The sequence below is a fragment of the Colias croceus genome, chromosome 1 (genome assembly GCF_905220415.1).
Source record: "Colias croceus chromosome 1, ilColCroc2.1".
In the NCBI taxonomy this organism is placed as follows: Eukaryota; Metazoa; Arthropoda; class Insecta; order Lepidoptera; family Pieridae; genus Colias; species Colias croceus.
The window spans coordinates 3,203,598-3,224,000 of record NC_059537.1 but is presented as its reverse complement, the minus strand read 5'-3'; the positions used below and the strand labels follow the sequence as shown (position 1 = coordinate 3,224,000).

Sequence of the window (20,403 nt, the reverse complement as noted above, 5' to 3'; positions counted from 1 at the left end):
GTCACAGTGCGCTTGATATGTTCGAAGGGTAAGATCGCGCCGACTAAACCTACAACTATACCTAGATTAGAGTTGTGTGGTGCGTTGTTAGGTGCACGATTATATAATAAGCTTATTGGATCACTGCGTTCAAACTTTGATAAAATTGTATTTTGGACAGATTCAACTATCGTTTTAGGTTGGTTAGGTATGCCTATTAAATTATTAAAACCTTATGTTCAAAATAGGACGGCAGAGATTCACGAGCTCACCAAGGAACATCCATGGCGTCACGTCGCAGGCAAGGATAATCCAGCCGATTTAGTCTCACGCGGGCAAGGTCTAGAAGCGCTTAGCTCCTCATCTTTATGGTGGGAGGGTCCGTTATTTTTACATAATGTACATTTTGAGTTGCCCGCTTTAAAACATTCCAAATTAATTAATTCAGATTTACCGGAAATTAAATCTATAAATATTTGTTGTCACATAAGTAATAATTTAAACGATAATTTAATTATTTTTTCTCGATTTTCACAATATAATAGACTTAAACGCGCTGCTGCTTATGTATTACGTTTTATTAATAACGCGCGAAATAAAACTAATAAGTGGACAGGTTTATTATCAGTTGAGGAATTAAATCGTGCTGAATTAACGTTAGCAAAGTTGAGTCAACAGGAATCGTTTCCCGATATTTATTATGCGCTTAAAAATAATAAAAATATAACGAATATATCAGGCTATAATCAAATTTCTAAATTAAATGTATTCTTTGACGCAAATAATAATTTAATTCGAGTAGGTGGGCGTATTCAAAATTCGCCAAATTTTAGTTTTAATAAAAAATTTCCTATTTTAATCGCATCTAATCATCATTTTTCACTTTTGCTTTTTCGGTTCGAGCATGAACGTTTACTCCACGCCGGGCCACAGCTTCTACTGTTTACGCTCAGAGAGATGTGGTGGCCGGTCGGCGGCAGAAACCTCGCTAGGAAGGTGGTACATTCGTGCATGCGCTGCGCACGACTGCAACCGACTACGGTTGCGCCTATTATGGGGAATCTACCGCAGGAGCGTCTGGACCCAGGTTATCCGTTTATACGTTGTGGTGTCGACTACGCTGGCCCAGTGTTCACGTTGAATCGTAAAGGCAGAGGTGCTAAGCTACAAAAATCGTACATATGCTTATTTATATGTTTTGTTACACGCGCGGTTCACTTGGAACTTGTTAGCGATCTATCGTCGGAATCATATCTCTTAGCTTTGAAACGTTTTATATCGCGGCGAGGTAAACCCGTGACACTAACTAACTAAAATTAACAGCATGAAGTAAGTTCTAGGTGGTATGAAAATTTATAACTATGTTCAAGTTGTATATTCTAGTATTTTGTCCATACGCCAAAGAAGTAACTTCTAACGCGTGTACATAAACACACACTCTTTTTTATTTATTTTAACTTTATTGTACAAAACATAGACGTAAAATTACAAATGGAAAAAATGACAATGCCAATTAATAAAATTAAGTATGGCGATGGCTGCTCGTGACGGTAACACCTATACAGGGTTACTTGTAAAACACCAGCAACCTCGCAGGACAAGATAGCTGTATAATTTGATAAATCCAGTTCAATTTTGACTTCGATATAAGGATTACGGTAGACTTACAATTTGGTAATTTCAGTTTTGAGGAATGTAATATAATGAAACAACATATATAATAATACAGGTATATAATAGTATTTTATTACGATGAACAACACAATATACAGTAATTTATTTATTTACTAGCAGTGCCCGCGACTTCGTCCGCGTGGAATAGCGACTGCATAGTAGTTACTACTTTACATACAATTATTTAGTAAACACGTACTACCATAAACAATTCATAGAATTGTTAATAGAATTTATTACTAATCTAAGCTAAAAAACTTACGTACTTTCCGGAAATCCGGGGCATTTTCCGGGGATATCCGGAAAATGCCTGTAAAATATCTGGAAAATCCCCCGGAAAATGTGTGAAAATGTCGGGGAAATACCCGGAAAATATCCGGAAAATGCGTGAAAATGTTCGGGAAAAGCGTGGAAAATGCCTGAAAAAATCTCCGGAAAATGCCAGGGAAATGTCAGGAAAATGCCTGGGAAATGCCTGGAAAATATCTGGAAAATATCCGGAAAATGCGTGAAATGGTCCGGAAAATGCCTGGAAAATCCCCGGAAAATGCGTGAGGAATTGCCCGGAAAATGCCCGGAAAATATCCGGAAAATGCGTGAAAATGTCCGGAAAAAGCGTGGAAAACGCCACTTCAAATTTGCGAAGTAATTAAAGCAGACAACCAAAAAAAGAAAAAGAAAGCTAAAATCTTTCATATTAAATGTATATGGGATATTATATAATATTTTGTACTTAATGTATGGGAGGGTTTAAAGATATTTTTTTTGATATTTCTCGATTTATTTAAAAAAATGATTACGGCCATTATTAGGTTAAGTACTTTCGATATCAGTTTAAAGTTTTTTGTTATCTATACATATAATAAATCTGTAGAAGGGTCAATTCTGTACATTGAAAATATTGAAAAAATAAATAGCAGTCTGTAATACTTACAAAAAAAAAAACGCCTGTGCACACTGAACGATTTCACCTTGTACATGAATGCATTAGCAAATGTTCGCCGTGATTATTTAAATGATCATAATAATTTTTTTTATTAATGAACCAATTTACATGAATTAAACACTAAATGACAAAAAAAATTAACTACAGTTTTGGGTTCGGGATCAATTTAATAATTACACCTGCTAATATTTTTTTACATATTTTCATTGTATAAAATCGTTACATAATTTCCTTTATGTATTGTTCTATTAACACATAGATAATATCTTCCCAAGGTACTAAATTTTAATAAAAAAGTTGTTTTTGTTATTTATATCTAAAAAAGAGTATTTATATTAGACAGAAATAAACATAAAATTTTTATAAGTTTCATGGAAGCTGAATGTAATGCAAATGGGCAAATATAAAAGTAAAATTAGGTATTTCAAATAAATAAATGAAACAACTACCAATTACAGATAAACTTCTTTTTCGGTTGAAAATTGCTGGATCATGAGTATAATTCTTTATCTCTTACCTTGGGCAGTCTGGAAGAGATCGCTAGTAAGCGATAAGACCGCCTTATGTACATACCGTGTTAATCCATTTGGTATGATTGTAAATATTTTACTTGGTGTGGTACGTATATTACCACACCAATTGATAAATAATAATATGTACTCTGATCCCAGTACGATCTGTACCGCGATAGCCATAATGATAATAAAACAATCAACTGACAGTAAAGCACGATTAAAAATCATACTTGTACAGTAGTTGTGAGTGCAATATTTACGTTTCAAAATAACATTTTTTTTGGTACTAAAACGTAGGTAGATTCTCACGCACGCACGCTGATACGTGGTTGGCTGTCCCTTTTCTCATTCCCGAAAAATATCCTCTAAAATTACCCAAGATTCTTCCAATGATTGTACCATACGTTGGAAATTAACTTTAGTCAACAATTGACCACGCGCCAGGATACTTATTTCTACTACATCCTCATGCAAATCGTTAATTTTTATGAACATTGAATCTGTAAATAAAAAAAATGAAAAGATTACTTTACCTAATTTTATTAAAAAGCTACTAACAAATAAAATTCTATCAAGAACTAAAGTGACCTTCTTTGGGCGTTTTTTCTTGTAAAAGTTATACATAAAAATAAAATTTCATCATTTTCTTATTTTGTCGTAACTTCAATTCTAATAAAAACATGAGTCTAACTATATAATTAATTAATAAAGAATAAATATAAAAGCTACAACTTACCTTTTGTGGGAACGCAAGAAGGATTTTTTAAAATGTCACAATAAACTGTTAATAGTGTCTTGTTTGACATCAAATAATAAACATCTACCCTCACTTGTAAAATTTTATTTAGCATATTCACATAAAATATAAGCACCTGAAGTGGACTCTGGGAAGACATGGGTTAAAAAGTTAAATAAATAAGTACAATTAAAAACCCCAGCAACATCATATTATTTAATTTTTAATTATAAATTTGCAAGAAGCGTTAAACATGTAAATTGATTTGATTTTAATGAAGTCTCATAGATGGCGCTGTTTCAAATTTGTCTTTATACTACTAAGATCCAATAAACTGTTTCTCTGCCAAAATTACGTAAATGACGTATTTTTTATAGTGTAAAGCTAGATAATAGCGTGGCTTACCCAAAAACAACATTTAAACATGAGTCTTTAGATTGTACGCTGTGTAATACACGGAAAACGTTAGAAAAATAAAGGTTCACAGCTCATCCCCCGGAGGTGATAGCATGATAATGTGTATATAAAAGCCTCACCCGACCTGTTAGTAATATTCATGCAAAATTTGAAGTCAATCTATGCGGTACTTTTCGAGATTAGCTCGGACAAATATACAGACAAACAGACAAACAGACAAACCGACAAACAGACAAACAGACAAAAATTCTAAAAACTATGTTTTTGGCTTCTATATCGATTATAGATCATGGATTATGTATTCTTTTAAAAAAATATTCAATGTACAGTTTTGACTTTCCTACGATTTTATTATATTATATTTATATTTATTTATAAATAATAGACAAAAAAACAATAATATATAATAACAGAGAAAATTATAGAGCTAAACTATTTTGTGCAGCCTGGGATGCACTCGGATTCACTCTGTTCATTTTTGAGTTCGGGATTTGAGGCTCAACTGGTACCTGGAAATGAAATGTCACAGTTTACATTAACTAGCATTGTTCACTTTACATTTAAACTAAAATGCAATACATTTTAATTAAAAGGGCAATGCTGATGGTTTGAAATTAATATCAACATTAGGGCTTACAATAGCGGAATTTGAATTTATATTTTTGGTTTTATGGCATTCAAATGCTTTATATATATAAATTTATAAAGAATAGAAAAATAACTTAAAACACCCCATGTATTTAAAGTAAATTGCACTTTCCCTCAGTCAATAACATTTCAACAACCAAATATCACCCAAGTTTGTACTCAAAAAATCATATAAAACCATCTCAGTTTGTTCACAGGCCTCCTTCAAAATAGGAGAAACGTTAGATTATAAATGACAGCCCTAAATCTAAATAAAAAGACCAAAAGTAAATTGGAAGACATCACGTGTCTACAGATAAAAACCTCACCCTGTGTGAATGCAGCGGCAGACATACTGGTGTAGCATCATCGTGCAGACTAATCACATCCATTGTTCTATTGAAAGCACTTTCTGGGAAATGTACTATGATATATCCTTTACATTTGGCTTGATATTTTCAGTTTCAATTGCTTCTAACCATTCTCCTTTTCTATTTTCACTTCTTGGTAACCTTCAAAAAATGAATATTTAGGTTATTATAATTTTAGTCCTGACCTGACTTATTTATAAATACATTTTTAATTAAAGTAGGTACTATAAAAGCGATTAATCTTACTTAAGTTAAAATTCATATTAGGTAAATTTAAGTGTTTTATTTTTCCTTCTGCTGCTCTTGGCAAAATTAATTTGTTATTTTGGAAGTGTATTCACCAAAGCAACTATTCTTAAGATTAATGACACAGCCTTGGGAGACGCACGTCATCATCGAACATTTTGCTGATGTCGATATTATAAGCCATCACTAGCACCCAAATTCATTATTTTACTAGAACGAAAATATACAAAATAAAGCTATATTTGGTAACAATTTTGCACTGAACATAGTCTGTGAATACTCCTTAATTCAATATACATGAAAATAACTAAATCAGCAAAGAAATAACTAATATTTCAGTCAAAACGTATACATACCGGTGCAAAGACAAACTTTTCTGGTTTTCATTCTTTCCGGAGCCACATCTCACAATACTGCGCTTTGGCATTATGCCACTATTTGTCCTTGACCACTCTATATGTTTTAGACACAAATGTTTGTCACAATCACAAAAATATTCAATATTTTTCAATGTTTACTACGGAGCAATGACAGAGCATGTACATCGTATTAACGAGAACATAAAATGGCGACCGGCCACAGTAGGTATTTGAGCTAACTTCAAATGTCAAGCGGTATAGAATTAGCACTGACTGACGTATAGTCATATTTTTTCACATATCAGAATATTCATTAGTTAGAAAGAGACAGTATTAGTTTTATTATTTCGGTATCGAAATGCATGATATTTGTATAATCAGTTGTTTGTATAGAACAATATGCCCTGTCCATAGGATTCCTTAGGCCAGGCATCAACGTGACGTGCACACGTTGTGGCAAGCAATCGCGGAATGAAATTGTGTCATCAGATTGAGGGTTGGATGAATCGTGAGTAGAGAACGCTCAATCGCGACTGCAACAAATTGTTTCAGCAGATTGTTGGTTGTGTTGAACCGTGAGTAGGGCCTTTTCATTGCGTTTGATAGAATAGATAAACGAATGTATGAGATTGACATAAGCTGGAGATACGTCACGTGACCCAGCGTAACGAAACGAAAATTGGTAGCCAAGTGGCAATGTTTTTCTATTCTATTAGACGAAACGTGACGAAACGTTACCTAAGTCATACGACAGGCGCCATACAAATGCTTAGCCAAGTGGCACTTTTGACAGGAGACTACGCCAATGGGCGTTCGATAACTAGCGTACGCTATAACATCTTGTAGAAATCGAAACAAAATGGCGATTTTATAATCAGCTGTCGAAGTTTCGTGTTGTGTTTAGTGATTATAAAATTTTAGTTTTCATAAAATGCACGCTTTGAGACTTTTAAAAGCTGCGCACGATGAAGAACTTTGGCTCAGGCGCCAAAAAAGAAATGCGTCCAGACGGAGTTTAGAGACAATCAATGAAATGCCGGAACAATTGTTTCAGGAGCGTTTTAGGTTAAATAAATAAACTTTTAGCGAGCTTTGCTGCAGCCTACGTAACGAAACAAACATACGGGGGACTAAAGAAATTCCTTTGGAAGTAAAGGTAATCCACAGTTTCTTCACTGCGATTGTTTATAATTATTAGTGATGTCCGATATTTTAAATGCCCAATGAAAGGCATGTGTTGTGCATATCTATTAGGTACCTATATTACGTATCCTAATTCTACTTATATTCGTAGGTTCTTTGCGCTCTGAGTTTCTTCGCAACGGGATCCTATCAGAGAATTGTGGGTGTCACACAACATTTGCCACAACGCACTACAAGTAGATGCATTAGGCAAGTTGTGGAGGCACTCAACAGTCCTCGGATAGTGAAAAAATGGATAGTTTTCCCTCAAACACACCAAGAAAGAACAAGAATTCGACAAGAGTAAGTGTTTTTATTAATTTATTTATAACTTTCAATGTACAACTACGACATTGGGGCCTTCAAGAAAAGAGCTTATTTGTCCATAAAAGGCCGGCAAAGCACCTGCAACACTTCTTATGTTGCAAGTGTTTATTTCTTATGCTTAAGTTGCTTGCTCTGACATAAAAAAAAAAAAACTTTCAATGTTTTGTACAATTTTAATAAATAACATAATCCTTTGCATTGAAGAAGGTTGCTGCTATTGTAGTCACAAACAATTCTATTATACCACAAAATGTTTGTTTCTGTTCAATTCTAAATGTTTTAAAGGTTTACAAAATATTATGACAAATTCATTTGAAAGTCTTTTTAACAATTGTATTATATGTTTAATATAATATGTAGGTAATTGTCTTTGATTATTAAATGTGAATGTACCTAATTACAGATTTCAAAGGAAATTTCAATTGCCAGGGGTAATTGGATGCATAGATTGCACTCACATATCAATTGTAAAACCCCACATTGATGAACAGAATTATTTTAACAGAAAAGGATACCATTCCTTAAATGTGCAAATGGTAAGCTATTTTTCTTTGCATATGTATTATTAGTTAGTAAGCATTGTTTTTAATCATGTTTCATTAAAACAAAATAACAAAGCAACTGCAAATAGAATATTTTTTATAACTTAAATTTTTTTTTTCAGATATGTGATGATAATTTAAAGATTACACTGGTCAACAATGATTTTGTTGCCCTGGATGTGAAAGTGGTTTCGAATAATTTAATGCATATTATATACAGAACTATTAATAGTTTTGGTAGATTGGCTCTAGTTTTTTTTTATCCTAATTTTCTTACTAGACTCTAAAATGCAGCATGAAATAGAAGGTATATTTTTTTTACATCATTTATTTATTACAAAGTTTTACTTATTGTTTTGTTTTAGTATTTAATTAATTCAAATGGATATAAAAATAGAGAAAAATTTAAAACTATGAAATAGTACAAGGAAATAGATTTTATAAGCTTGTCTTCTTAGTTAATTTTGGGACAATAGTTTTCTTATGGACCATCAGTAATCTGCCATCATGTGACGATCCCATATACCCTGATACCATTATTCCATAATTTTTACTTCTTTTTCGATGTGTTCTTCCTGTTTCTCACAGAAATTCCGCAGATTTACTGGATATCTATCCAGGAGACTGTGGGCAAAGTGTAGCTTTATGCTCGTATTTGCTCATAAAATAATGAAGTTTTTTAAACAACTGTTGTGCCATTTCTTTATAATTTGGTGTTTGAAATTAATCTTAAATTAATTAATACTATATCTCTCCATAATTTACATTCAGCATCAGTTATTAAATTTTGTTAAATTTTCATTTTTTATCAATTGTCGACACGCCCGTCCTGTAGGGCCATCGGGTATTCTTCTTATACTTCTAGATTCCCTCAAAGGCCTAAATTTTCATATTTATTAATTATTCCTAATGAATTTGCTTTGTCTAATTCTATTAATAAAAACATCAAGGGAATTTCGTATACCTATCCACTTTGCTGACCAAGTGCTACTGGGTTTCTTTAACTCGATACAAACCGAACATTGTTGTTCATAAAAATGTTTTTTTACAGAAACCATTTATTATTCTGATATTCTACAGTCAGTTTTATAGAATAGGGTTCTGTCTGAGCGAATAAATGTGCAGAAAACGTAATTCACCTAAAAATAAACACTTGTTAGTAACCCGTACTCTGAAGGGCCGTAAGAAATTTTTATATATGAAAATCCAAATTAAAAAAAAACTAGAGCCAATTAAATAATTTTAATGATTACATTCGCAAACTGGGTACTTGAAATATATAAATCTGTAGAAATATCCAGGGCAACAAAAAAAAATTGTTTTTTTGTTGAGCTGTGTTATCAATGTCAATGCAAAATATGGTGGAGCCACGCATGATTCCTTCATATGGTCATCCAGTGAAGTGGAACCATACATGCGTGGACTTCACGAAAATGGTGAATTGACGTGGCTATTAGGTAAATCATTTAATTCCTACCTACTTCTACATATTTATCATAAAAATATTGGAGTTATAATTTATAAAGCTCTTTAACTACATTATTTGTTTAAGGTGATTCTGGATACCCACAGAGAGCGTGGCTGATGACACCAATTTTAAATGCCGAACCAGGTTCTCGAGCAGAGGTGTACACTACACGCCATTTACAGGCACGCAATTGTATTGAACGATGTTTTGGTGTATTGAAGGCTCGTTGGAGATGCTTGCTGAAGCATCGTACACTCCATTACCATCCTCGTGTTGCCAGTGAGGTAACTATTGCATGTTGTGTTCTGCACAATATTGCACTGGATGCTAAATTACCTCCCCCTAATAATATGGCTGAGCAACAAGAGGATGGTGATGAACCGAGTGTGGGGGTTGGACCCATTTCCAGCAACCAAGATGAGCTGATGAGTGGCAGAATAATGCTAAATAATTTAGTTAATAGATTAGTTTAGTAGGTTATTTTTGTATTTTTGTATTTTTTAAAGTGTGTTGTGTGTAGTTTTAATGTGTATTACTTTTAAGCCTAATTTAGTATGCCTGACCAAGTAGTTTTGTATAATATTTTTTCGCTCCTAAAACATTATTTTGTTTACCTACACAGATTTAAATAATGAAACTGCATTAGTTACAGTATATATTAATCCTTTTAAAGTTTCTGATAACTGCTCATATTTTAGTGCAGGTCATAGGTGAAAAAATTGATCATTGTTGCAGCCTCAACCTGTTTTTTATAATATTTTTAAGTTTGTAATTTTTATTATTGTATTTTTTGTTAGTATTTAAAAAAGTGTGTACTGAATTAATGGTGGTATAAACTACTTAACTAATTAAGTAATAAAATATACTATTATTATGTATATATATGTTTTATTTAATATTCTTAAAACTAAAACAAACACTTAAAACAAATTAAGTACATATAAATCCTATAAAATTTAAAGATTAAAAAGTAAAACAACTAAAGACAGAGGACAGAAAATACTGTACTTAAACTATTAAATTAAAATATTAAAATCTAAAACAAACACTTAAAATAAATTAAGTACATATAAATCCTATTAAATTTAAAGATATATATAATAATAGTTTAAAAAAAACTAAAAAACACGCTTTTTGCAAATTGAAAAATGGAATAATTTTATCAAATTAGTGTATTGTCATCGGTCCTCAATAAATCTAAGAGGAAAGGTTTGATTTTTTGTTTGTTTGTTTGTATGAATTGAATAGGCTCCGAAACTACTTGGCAGATTTGAAAAATTCTTTCACTGTTGGAAAGCTACATCATTCTATACTAATATTATAAAGAGGAAAGGTTTGATTTTTTGTTTGTTTGTTTGTATGAATTGAATAGGCTCCGAAACTACTTGGCAGATTTGAAAAATTCTTTCACTGTTGGAAAGCTACATCATTTCTGAGTGACATAGGCTATATTTCATTTTCAAAAAAAATAGGCATCCTTACTAAAATTACGATAACGTAATCCAAGGTGTGAAAAAAATATCAAAAAACTACCTTACATCGCGTGCGCTGCGAAAACTATTGATGATAGAACAAAATGATATACTACATTTTTTTAGAACACACCATTATCTACAAAAAATCAGCGGCAGCATATCTCTAACTATTACAGTCATGTCACAATAAGCGTTTTTTTATTGAAAAAAAGAAATTAAAATACCACCGCTACAAAAAGCTCTTTATTTGTACCTTGGTATTAACCCTTATCAAAATAAACGATGTATTATTTAAGACTGCTTCAATATCTTTATATTACTTTTTGAATTATTCGATTCTGACAATCCAATCAAAAGATATCACGAGTTAAAAAAAAATTAAAAAATAAACTGTATTCGGCTAGCTACCTATGCGTTGTAAGCGTCACTCGGGCAGGGGTACGGGAGGGGGGTTAAGATCACGAAATAAACTTGCCGGCTGCCGCGCGGCTTACTCGCGCGGTCGGCTACCTACGTGATGGACGTGTGCGGAATTTACGCTTGATAATAATTCGTTTAGTAAAATTAACAAATCTAAAATAATGTAATGTTTAATGCCCGTGCGAAGCCGGGACGGGCCGCTAGTTTATAATATTTTTAAGTTTGTAATTTTTATTATTGTATTTTTTGTTAGTATTTAAAAAAGTGTGTACTGAATTAATGGTGGTATAAACTACTTAACTAATTAAGTAATAAAATATACTATTATTATGTATATATATTATGTTTTATTTAATATTCTTAAAACTAAAACAAACACTTAAAACAAATTAAGTACATATAAATCCTATAAAATTTAAAGATTAAAAAGTAAAACAACTAAAGACAGAGGACAGAAAATACTGTACTTAAACTATTAAATTAAAATATTAAAATCTAAAACAAACACTTAAAATAAATTAAGTACATATAAATCCTATTAAATTTAAAGATATATATAATAATAGTTTAAAAAAAACTAAAAAACACGCTTTTTGCAAATTGAAAAATGGAATAATTTTATCAAATTAGTGTATTGTCATCGGTCCTCAATAAATCTACAAAGTTTGAACGAAATCTGGCCGTTTAAAGTGGGTCAAAATCGCGCCCAAAGAAGTCGGTTACAAACAAACATTCAAACATACAGGTGAAGCTAATAAAAAGCGTGTAAAAAGTAAAACAACTAAAGACTGAGGACAGAAAATACTGTACTTAAACTATTAAATTAAAATATTAAAATCTAAAACAAGCACTTAAAAAAAATAAAAAGAAAGGCACTAAATAATACACTTAAAACCCTATGAAAAAAAAAATTAAGATGCGGGCCCTTGAGGCAATATCTCGAGCAACCTTTGCCCGATAACAGCTATTTGCTGCATCACCCTAGTTTGCTCGCGATTTGCCTCAACCTTTAGCGACTCCAGCCGCAGTCGCTCCATTTCTCTTTGGTGGAAAAGTTCCTCACGCTCCCTCTCACGTTCATGGAGAAGCTTTTCCCTTTCCCTTTCTCGCTCATGGGAAAGCTTCTCTCGCGTCTCCTCCAGTGCAAGGCGTCGTTGTTCAACCGCCACAAATTCTGTAGCGGCCCGGTCAAATGGCGTTAAGCCGCGATTCCTGCGAGCTCTCTGCATCCCATGTCGCGGCGAGGCAGTCGCAGATCGCGGTGACGCCGATGACCGTCGACCAGTGGGACGCGGAGGAGAACGCGGTAGAGGGGGCGGCGGACGTACTGGTGGTGGTGGTGGTGAGGGCTGTGGGTCTAGCAGTAGCGGTGATGCTGGCAATGTTGGAACACTTGCTGTTGAGTAATGAAAATAATGTTAAGGAGGCAAATATAATTCTGACTTCCACTTATATTATAAATTAGAAATGTTCATCCATTCCATCTGTTGAATAATATTCTCTAGGATACAAGCAAAGACTAATTTATTCAAGTCATTTAATGAATTATGTTCAATTATTATCGATTAAACTATATTATGACGATTGAAAACAGCTCCTAGAAGAAGGCTAATTTAATAAGTAAATAGAGTTTAATAAAACTTACTATTATAATTAAAATTCTCTAAGCCTACAGGAATTTCAATTTCCACATCTTCAGGAATGGGTTCTTCCCTTGGTACTGGTGGCGCCTGAAAAATATTTATTTTTATCAATATATTAGTTATTTATAACTTTTATCATATACTCTTAACACTTACAAATGTTACGATTAGGAATTGTTAGCTAAGTATTTTGTATAATTGATATAGATTTATAAAGAATAAAATATAATTAAAAGATATTTAATGTTCTCATCAACATTAAATATCTATTAATTATATTGTGATGGAATTACATTTTCAAACACTAGCTGTGCTCCGTAGTTTTACCTGCAGTGCTCTGCTCCTGTTGGTCTTAGCGAGATGATATATATAGCCTATAACCTTCCTCGATAAGTGGGCTATCTAAAATCGAAAGAAATTTTCAAATCGGACCAGTATTTCCCGAGATTAGCGTGTTCAATCAAACAAACAAACTCTTCAGCTTTATTATATTAGTATAGATTTTCAAGCTGTTTATTTGTTTTATTTATTTAATACAATTCATTTTACACAAGTTGAAAGAGGCTTATATGTAATCTCTTTCAAAATAAATATCTATTATTGGCCATGCAAGTTACAGAGGAATTGGTGTGATACGTAAAGTTGCTATAATATAATAGTACTAACATTAAAGCCATGCTCTTGTATGCCAGCTTGACCAAGAACAGCAGTCTCTCCCAGTATGGCACAGACTCGGTCTTCCAAAACTGTTAGAGACAGCCTGCTGCTTGGACCACCACCAGTACCATTTGTGTGGTTGGAAATCAACATTTTCTTTTTTTTTTGTTTTAGTCTTCCAATCTGCCCAGACCTTTAGGTTTACATGTTGTGAGTTAAAGCGGTGCATGAAAAGGGCAATAGCAAAATAAATGAATATATTAAAATATACAGCTATGTTAACAAGATGCAAGTAAATAGCAAAACAATTGAGAGTTTGCAATATACACTTAGGTTAACAACATGCAAGTTAATAGCAAAACAATTGAGAGTTTGCAATATACACTTAGGTTAACAAGATGCAAGTAAATAGCAAAACAATTGAGAGTTTGCAATATACACTTAGGTTAACAAGATGCAAGTGAATAGCAAAACAATTGAGAGTTTGCAATGTACACTTAGGTTAACAAGATGCAAGTTAATAGCAAAACAATTGAGAGTTTGAAATATACAGCTAGGTTAACAAGATGCAAGTTCAAACTTACTTTCTTCCACTTCTCTTGTGATTTGTGAACCCCACCACCAACTGAATTAAGTAATAATGTGAGCCTTGCCCACATTTGGTCGGCTTTTAGTCGACCCTGAGGTCCCCGCTGTGGTCGAGAGAGGTCACCATACCTATGGGTAACACACACCAATGAAGCACTTGGTATTAATGATTTCATTGTTTATTATAAAAATATTGAAGCAAGTTTGGAATCAAAACTGTATTTTTTTAATAGTACCTTTCCATGAATTCTATAAGAGCAGAAAATTGCTCCTGGCTGGCGCGCAGTCTCTCCATTTCTAAACTAGAAAAATAAGTACACATAAATAAATTAAATTTAAACCTTGAAGACATTATATCTTTTTATGCCTCATTGCAAATGCAAAATTAACTTACCTCTATTTGTATTTTTATAATTTAAAGCACAACCAACCTGTATTTTTTAGTTCACTTCAAAAATTTTTTGACTTTTTACTTTTTCCGTTTTCGGAATTCGGCAGTTTAATTTGAATATTTCAAGAATATTTTTCAACATTACCAATGTCAAACTGAATGACAGTTGACAGTTTGACGTACGCTGACTGACGTTAGAATTCGAAGCCATAGACATTAGCGTACGATCCAATAGAATAAGCGTTCGCCAAGTTCTAATCCACTTGGCTACCTGTCGTTTATCGTATTCGATAAGGCGTCAACGTTTGTAGAAAGAGAAACGCTATAAATCGTATGCCACTTGGCTAGGGGGGCTGGTAATTTTAATATGTTCTATGAATAGGGCCGTAATAGGAGATGATATAACCTAATACAGAGTTACCTGGAAATAACTACCACCGTAATAGGAAAACTACTCCTTTTTTTTTAACCGACTTCAAAAAAAAGGAGGAGACGAAAGGAGGAAACGAGAGCGCGGAACGAGCGACAAAGAAGCACAATCGGACGTTGTCACGTTCAATTATCGTCAGTAAACCGACTTTACAGACAACCAATTTTTTTTTTTTTTTTTTTTTTATGTATGTACACCGATTACTCCGAGGTTTCTGAACCGATTTACGTGATTCTTTTTTTGTTCGATGCGGGATGGTGTCGAATTGGTCCCATAAAAATTTTATTCGGATAGGCCCAGTAAGTTTTTATTTTATGAGCATTTTTGTCTGCATTTGTAAATGTTGCAAGTGCAAGTTTAAAGTCGGTTGTTTTTAACGCAGTTATCATTATAATCCTAATTCGGACCCATCAAAAATTCGATAAACAAGAGAATGTAAATGCTTTATCAAACGATAACAGTTTTTTGGCTCATAGAGCAGGCTCCAAGGAGATGTTCGTTTGCATAAATAGCGGACCTAAATCTGACTTCTGATATATATTGTATAGATCCCAGACATCCTATAGACAGATGTTGCCAACCAGTTTTGTGGTCCCCTTCCCCGCACCCCGGTTATTAAATATGGCATACAAAGAAAAAAATAAACATTTCCAAAACATGCCGCGTGGGGTATCAAATGAAAGAGCTTATTGAGTAGATCACGAATATATAGCATACTATAACATTTCTTACACTTTCTCTAAGATTTTTTAGAAAATTTACGAAAATGGTCCATTTTTGAGTTAACTTTAAACCACTATAGATTGAAAACTCATGAATATATTTTTTAAATTATTATTTTAAATAATTAACAATTATAGTCCATTGTTTACGATTCAATAGTTCGTACAGTGAAATAGTTGCATGGGGGAGTGGGGGGGAGCATTCAAAGATGGCGAGTATATTTTCAAGTTTATGCCAGAAATAAAGGCCTAATACAAAAATATCGGTGTCAGGGCTTGGAATAATTATCTCTGCACTGTCGTTGTGTTTGACAGAATGAAAAATATGGCAGAACATTCTTGAATCAGCCTCTTAACCTCCTACGCACAGCGGTTGTAGCGTAACTCAAATTGTACTGAGAGCGTCCTGCGCTGACAAACACTGTGCGTAACGCGGCCCGTGACATTGAAGGTCATCAGTAGAGACGTACAAGTGAATGTTTCCAGTATAAAAAATATTTCTCTATGCCTTAAACATTTATAATTCAAATCGACACGACTCCGAGACAGGAAATACAGACACCACAAAAAAAAAAAAAAAAGTGAATCATTGATTGAGTTGCGTCATCGGCCATAGTTTGTACTTTGTAAAGTTCGTCTTGTTCAACGAATATTTGGATTGTGAATTATGCCGAGAGGAATAATTAGATGAGTGATAATTGAGACGTATATTACTGGAAATTTTACGTAGAATACGTTTATGATATTGGTTTTAGGGATATTTGAAGAATACTCAGTGAAAAAGTGTCTCAACTTTTCAGTGCGGAAGACGCAAAATGGCGCTTTTTTTCTTGTTTGTGAATAATGGATATTTGTTATTATTCATAGTGAAATACGTTGTGTTAAATGTGTGAAAATATAAGTGAATGTATTTGGCAATCGTGTAGTGATATGAAAACGTGAATATGATCATTTGATGACTCACCATTATCATGTAAGTGTTAGTAGGTATGTAAGCAATTAAAATTAAAACAAAAGAAAATCAATTTTTTTATAATTTTATAGAAAATATATATCGTCATGATTACATTTTTATGCTATAACTAGTTTCTTCCTCTTTCCAAAAATATATCATACATGGCATATAATTATAGAACAATAGGGTAAATAAAATTTTCAAACTCGGTAGTCATAAAAAAGCTAGATTTCGTAAACTACCTCGACATACTTGGGACGCATAACATCTGTGCGTATGACGCTAGACGGGTTAACTTAACAGAGCAAGTAATAGGTATAGGAAGAGACGGCACTCAGTACTTCGATTTCGAGCTCACGCACACATATGCATGTATTACTTAGGTTAAGTCTTATATCCCACCAAAAACATAAATGTAAAAATTGGAGCCGAGTTCAATCGTTGACTTAATTTGCCAAAAAAAGAAATGAGATCTAAATGTGTGCCAAGTTCTGCAGACAGTCCAGAAATTTATTTACAAAGATGTATTAAGTTCTTAGGTTGACTGAAAACTCAATTGTTTTATTTTCCCTTAGAGAACAATGTTTATTCCAAAATATAACTTTTTTAATTTGAATAATATAATTATTTTCACAAAGCAAACAACTAATGACCTATTGAACCCCATAATTTGATGAGGCTAGTTTTTAGAACCTCACAAAATATAAACAGTATGTAAAACAGTTTAAAAAAGTGGCTCGAAATGGTTCGTGTAAATATACACACGGCTGCTGCTCGCCAGTTCTCTTCGCTTGAACTCGGCTTGACACGCTGCCGCGTGTCTAGATACCAACCTATGAAAAGTTCACGTCAAAAATGATCCACATTGCTGCCAACATTTAAAAGTTGAAGTTGCTAGTGATGTCTCTTTGAGTACATATTATCGATAAAACTTCATATCGATATCGATAAAATTTTCGATGCTGGGTAACATCACTACTAATTCTCATCCTTATTCAAATTTATAGGAAATTAAAAATAAAACACCAACAATGTAGATCAATAAGTTTATTATAATATAATAATAATTACCTATATATAACATTTTTATATAATATTAAAACTCACTATTATCAGCAAAAATGGATAATTCCATTTGAATTTTGAATTTTACTGAATATCTTTATTTAGGCATGTAGGACTTAATTCGGCTTAAATATTATGTGAATACAACTAGATTCACATTTTATACTTTTCCTTGAAATATTTTGCGGGATTTCTATTTTAAAATCTCATTCTAAATTTCCAATATATCGTTGCCGTTCGGATCGCCATATTGGAATTGTAAGAAGTCGTTGTTTTCTTTGGACAAAACAATAATAATATTATCTCCTCTCCAATTGATTCTACAGCCAGAACATGACGTAATAGAGAAGTTTTCTCGTAAAAATTATTATTTTTTATATCTTCCTTTAATAGAACAGTCATTGGGTATATATTGCAAATACTTAGTCACAAATCACATTAATAATTATTATCAATTATTATCTACACAAAGATTTTAACATTGTTTACACATAACACTTTTTCTTCTTCTTTCACTTTTGGCAGAAATATAACAAATTAAAAAATTCAATGTACTGTACATTAACTGAGTAAATAAGTAAGAAAATCTACGATATACGAAGAACAGATTTTGTTTATCTTCCACCAAAACAATTAATAAAACGCCATTTTGAATTCAAATTTCAAACAACAAATCAACATCAAGAGGTTGTCTATGCTTAAGTCTTAACCATTGACAAGAAATCGAAGAAAGAAAGAAATAATTTATTAATGTATTAGCTTAAAATTAAAATATACAAAAATAAGGTTTAAAAAAAAATAAGAAATAATAATAAATAATTAAAACTAAAATATTAAATCTAATATTAAATGATTACATCGGAGGGGCCAACATTAGAAATGTTTTTATTTTTTCTAAAAGTTGGCAGAACAGACTCTCCCTTAGGTCTTTGAAAAGTACAAAATAATTTGAACTGTATGTCAATTGAATGAAGTTTAAAATTGCTTGATAATGGAAGCCTAACCAAAACGATGTTCTTAAGGACGCGTTTACGAATCTGACAAAAATAAGCAGTTTTTCGGTACATTTTGCGACAAAATAATACAAAACCAAATTAAACTAATAATTACTATAGATAGATTAATCCTTAACCCTCAATTCACTAGGTGAAATTTGCTAACATAAACAGCTTCCATGAGTCCACTGGACTCATATATTTTCTTGGCGTGTTTTTTTCAAATAAAACTCTTTTTTTTATTAAGTTTTTTTATTATTATTTTTAAATGTTTATTAAGGCACTACAAAAAAATAATAAAACTGGATAAACTTCTGAAATACTCTTAAAAATAAAAAAAAACTTATTCTAATAGTCTTAGAAAACAGAGTTATTTTCAAAGCCCTACAATAATGGCAAATATTTTTAACTAATGGCTCTTTTTAATTTTATAAGACTTCTAAAGGAATGCAAAACCGAAAATAAACAACAAAAATGTACGCTTCTATACAAAAAAATAAAACGTGCAATGGGGTATTGCCACCGATTGCAGGCAGCGACGGCATGCCATTTTTGAGCAACTCAAACATACAGGCTTCAGACATCTAGTGCCTGAATGTGCAGTCTTTGTTCTCTTTTTGTAATTACATGGATAACAATGCTTTCTTTCTGTCCTAGATAGCTTGTCTTCGGTTTCAGAATGGCTCGCATCTTCATCATTCATAATTTGTGTGATCCATGATTCCAAAACAGAATCTGCCTGGTCTTCATTCATATTTACAACTTTATGTTGTTTTAGATCCATTTTACAAACCTACAACAACAACAAATATTAAAATACATATTTTTATATCATTAATACGACAAATAAGCAACATTTAAGAATCGTAACAAATAAATAAAATATTACTTAATTCACTAGTATGAGTCCATGGGACTCACTCGACGTAATAACTTACCTATTACGCAGCGCAGGCGCACGTCCTCTCGCTACCGCGGTGCCCACGTCACTGCAGGAAGGTACTGAGACGGTGGAGGAAATAAGTCACCAGGGGAAAAAAATATAATAGTTTGAAAGTTCGATGTGAGTCCAATGGACTCAGGTAGTGAATTAAGGGTTAATCTTTAAATGGTAGCAATTTTTTAGTCGAAAATTTTGGTTTATAATATTATAAAAAATATTTTCCGTTGCCCTTTCACACAAAATTGACAATATCGTGCTGAATAAAGGAACATTTTTCATGTATTTAATAAAATAAATTTAATGATTTAAAAATATTTTAAGTAAGCAGACATGTCCAACTCAAAAAGGTAGCAAAGAAAACTATCAAAATGTTACAAATAGGCTGAGAAATCAAACCTTATTTTTTCACATATTTAGTTGTAACGCGTGATACTTATTGGATTGAAATAAGGGTTATTTTACTGGCTCATCTTGATTTATTGCACAAAAATTTGTAATGAAATATTTTAGTCTGCGCTCGGCCGCCGTTGTGAGTGGACACTGTGACGCTTGTAAGCAGCTCCTCGTTTACGAAAAGATCACTGTACGAATACAAAATATTTGACCTAATAAACTTGATCCTTCACGCATTCATTTTATTTATAGATTTTATACTTATGGGATTATAAATTTCATATTTAGTTTCTGACTTGATGGAGTGACCTGAAGGTGTACTTCGAAGACTGCTACT

General features: G+C 32.5%; 2 protein-coding genes and 3 long non-coding RNA genes across 5 annotated transcripts; 2 read left to right on the top strand and 3 right to left on the bottom strand.

The window, feature by feature from the left end:
* Positions 1-17: 17 nt before the first annotated feature.
* LOC123696969 lies at positions 18-1,655 on the top strand. Its single transcript, XM_045643370.1, has 2 exons — positions 18-28; positions 228-1,655. The coding sequence occupies exons 1-2, from the start codon at positions 18-20 to the stop codon at positions 1,291-1,293; spliced, it is 1,077 nt and encodes a 358-aa protein (XP_045499326.1). The 3' UTR covers positions 1,294-1,655.
* Positions 1,656-4,591: 2,936 nt separating this feature from the next.
* Positions 4,592-6,148, bottom strand: LOC123697090. Its single transcript, XR_006752177.1, has 3 exons — positions 5,868-6,148; positions 5,224-5,406; positions 4,592-4,776 (listed from the first exon to the last, which is right to left on the bottom strand). It is a non-coding gene; the product is annotated as an uncharacterized LOC123697090 (long non-coding RNA).
* A 303-nt stretch (positions 6,149-6,451) lies between these two features.
* Positions 6,452-10,267, top strand: LOC123697078. Its single transcript, XR_006752171.1, has 5 exons — positions 6,452-7,026; positions 7,165-7,355; positions 7,783-7,915; positions 8,044-9,378; positions 9,474-10,267. It is a non-coding gene; the product is annotated as an uncharacterized LOC123697078 (long non-coding RNA).
* Positions 10,268-12,083: 1,816 nt separating this feature from the next.
* Positions 12,084-14,585, bottom strand: LOC123697012 (formin-like protein 2). Its single transcript, XM_045643430.1, has 5 exons — positions 14,567-14,585; positions 14,409-14,469; positions 14,169-14,301; positions 12,930-13,014; positions 12,084-12,680 (listed from the first exon to the last, which is right to left on the bottom strand). The coding sequence occupies exons 2-5, from the start codon at positions 14,465-14,467 to the stop codon at positions 12,196-12,198; spliced, it is 762 nt and encodes a 253-aa protein (XP_045499386.1). The 5' UTR covers positions 14,468-14,469; positions 14,567-14,585; the 3' UTR covers positions 12,084-12,195.
* A 3,117-nt stretch (positions 14,586-17,702) lies between these two features.
* On the bottom strand, positions 17,703-20,403 carry LOC123697204. Its single transcript, XR_006752208.1, has 2 exons — positions 19,669-20,403; positions 17,703-19,523 (listed from the first exon to the last, which is right to left on the bottom strand). It is a non-coding gene; the product is annotated as an uncharacterized LOC123697204 (long non-coding RNA).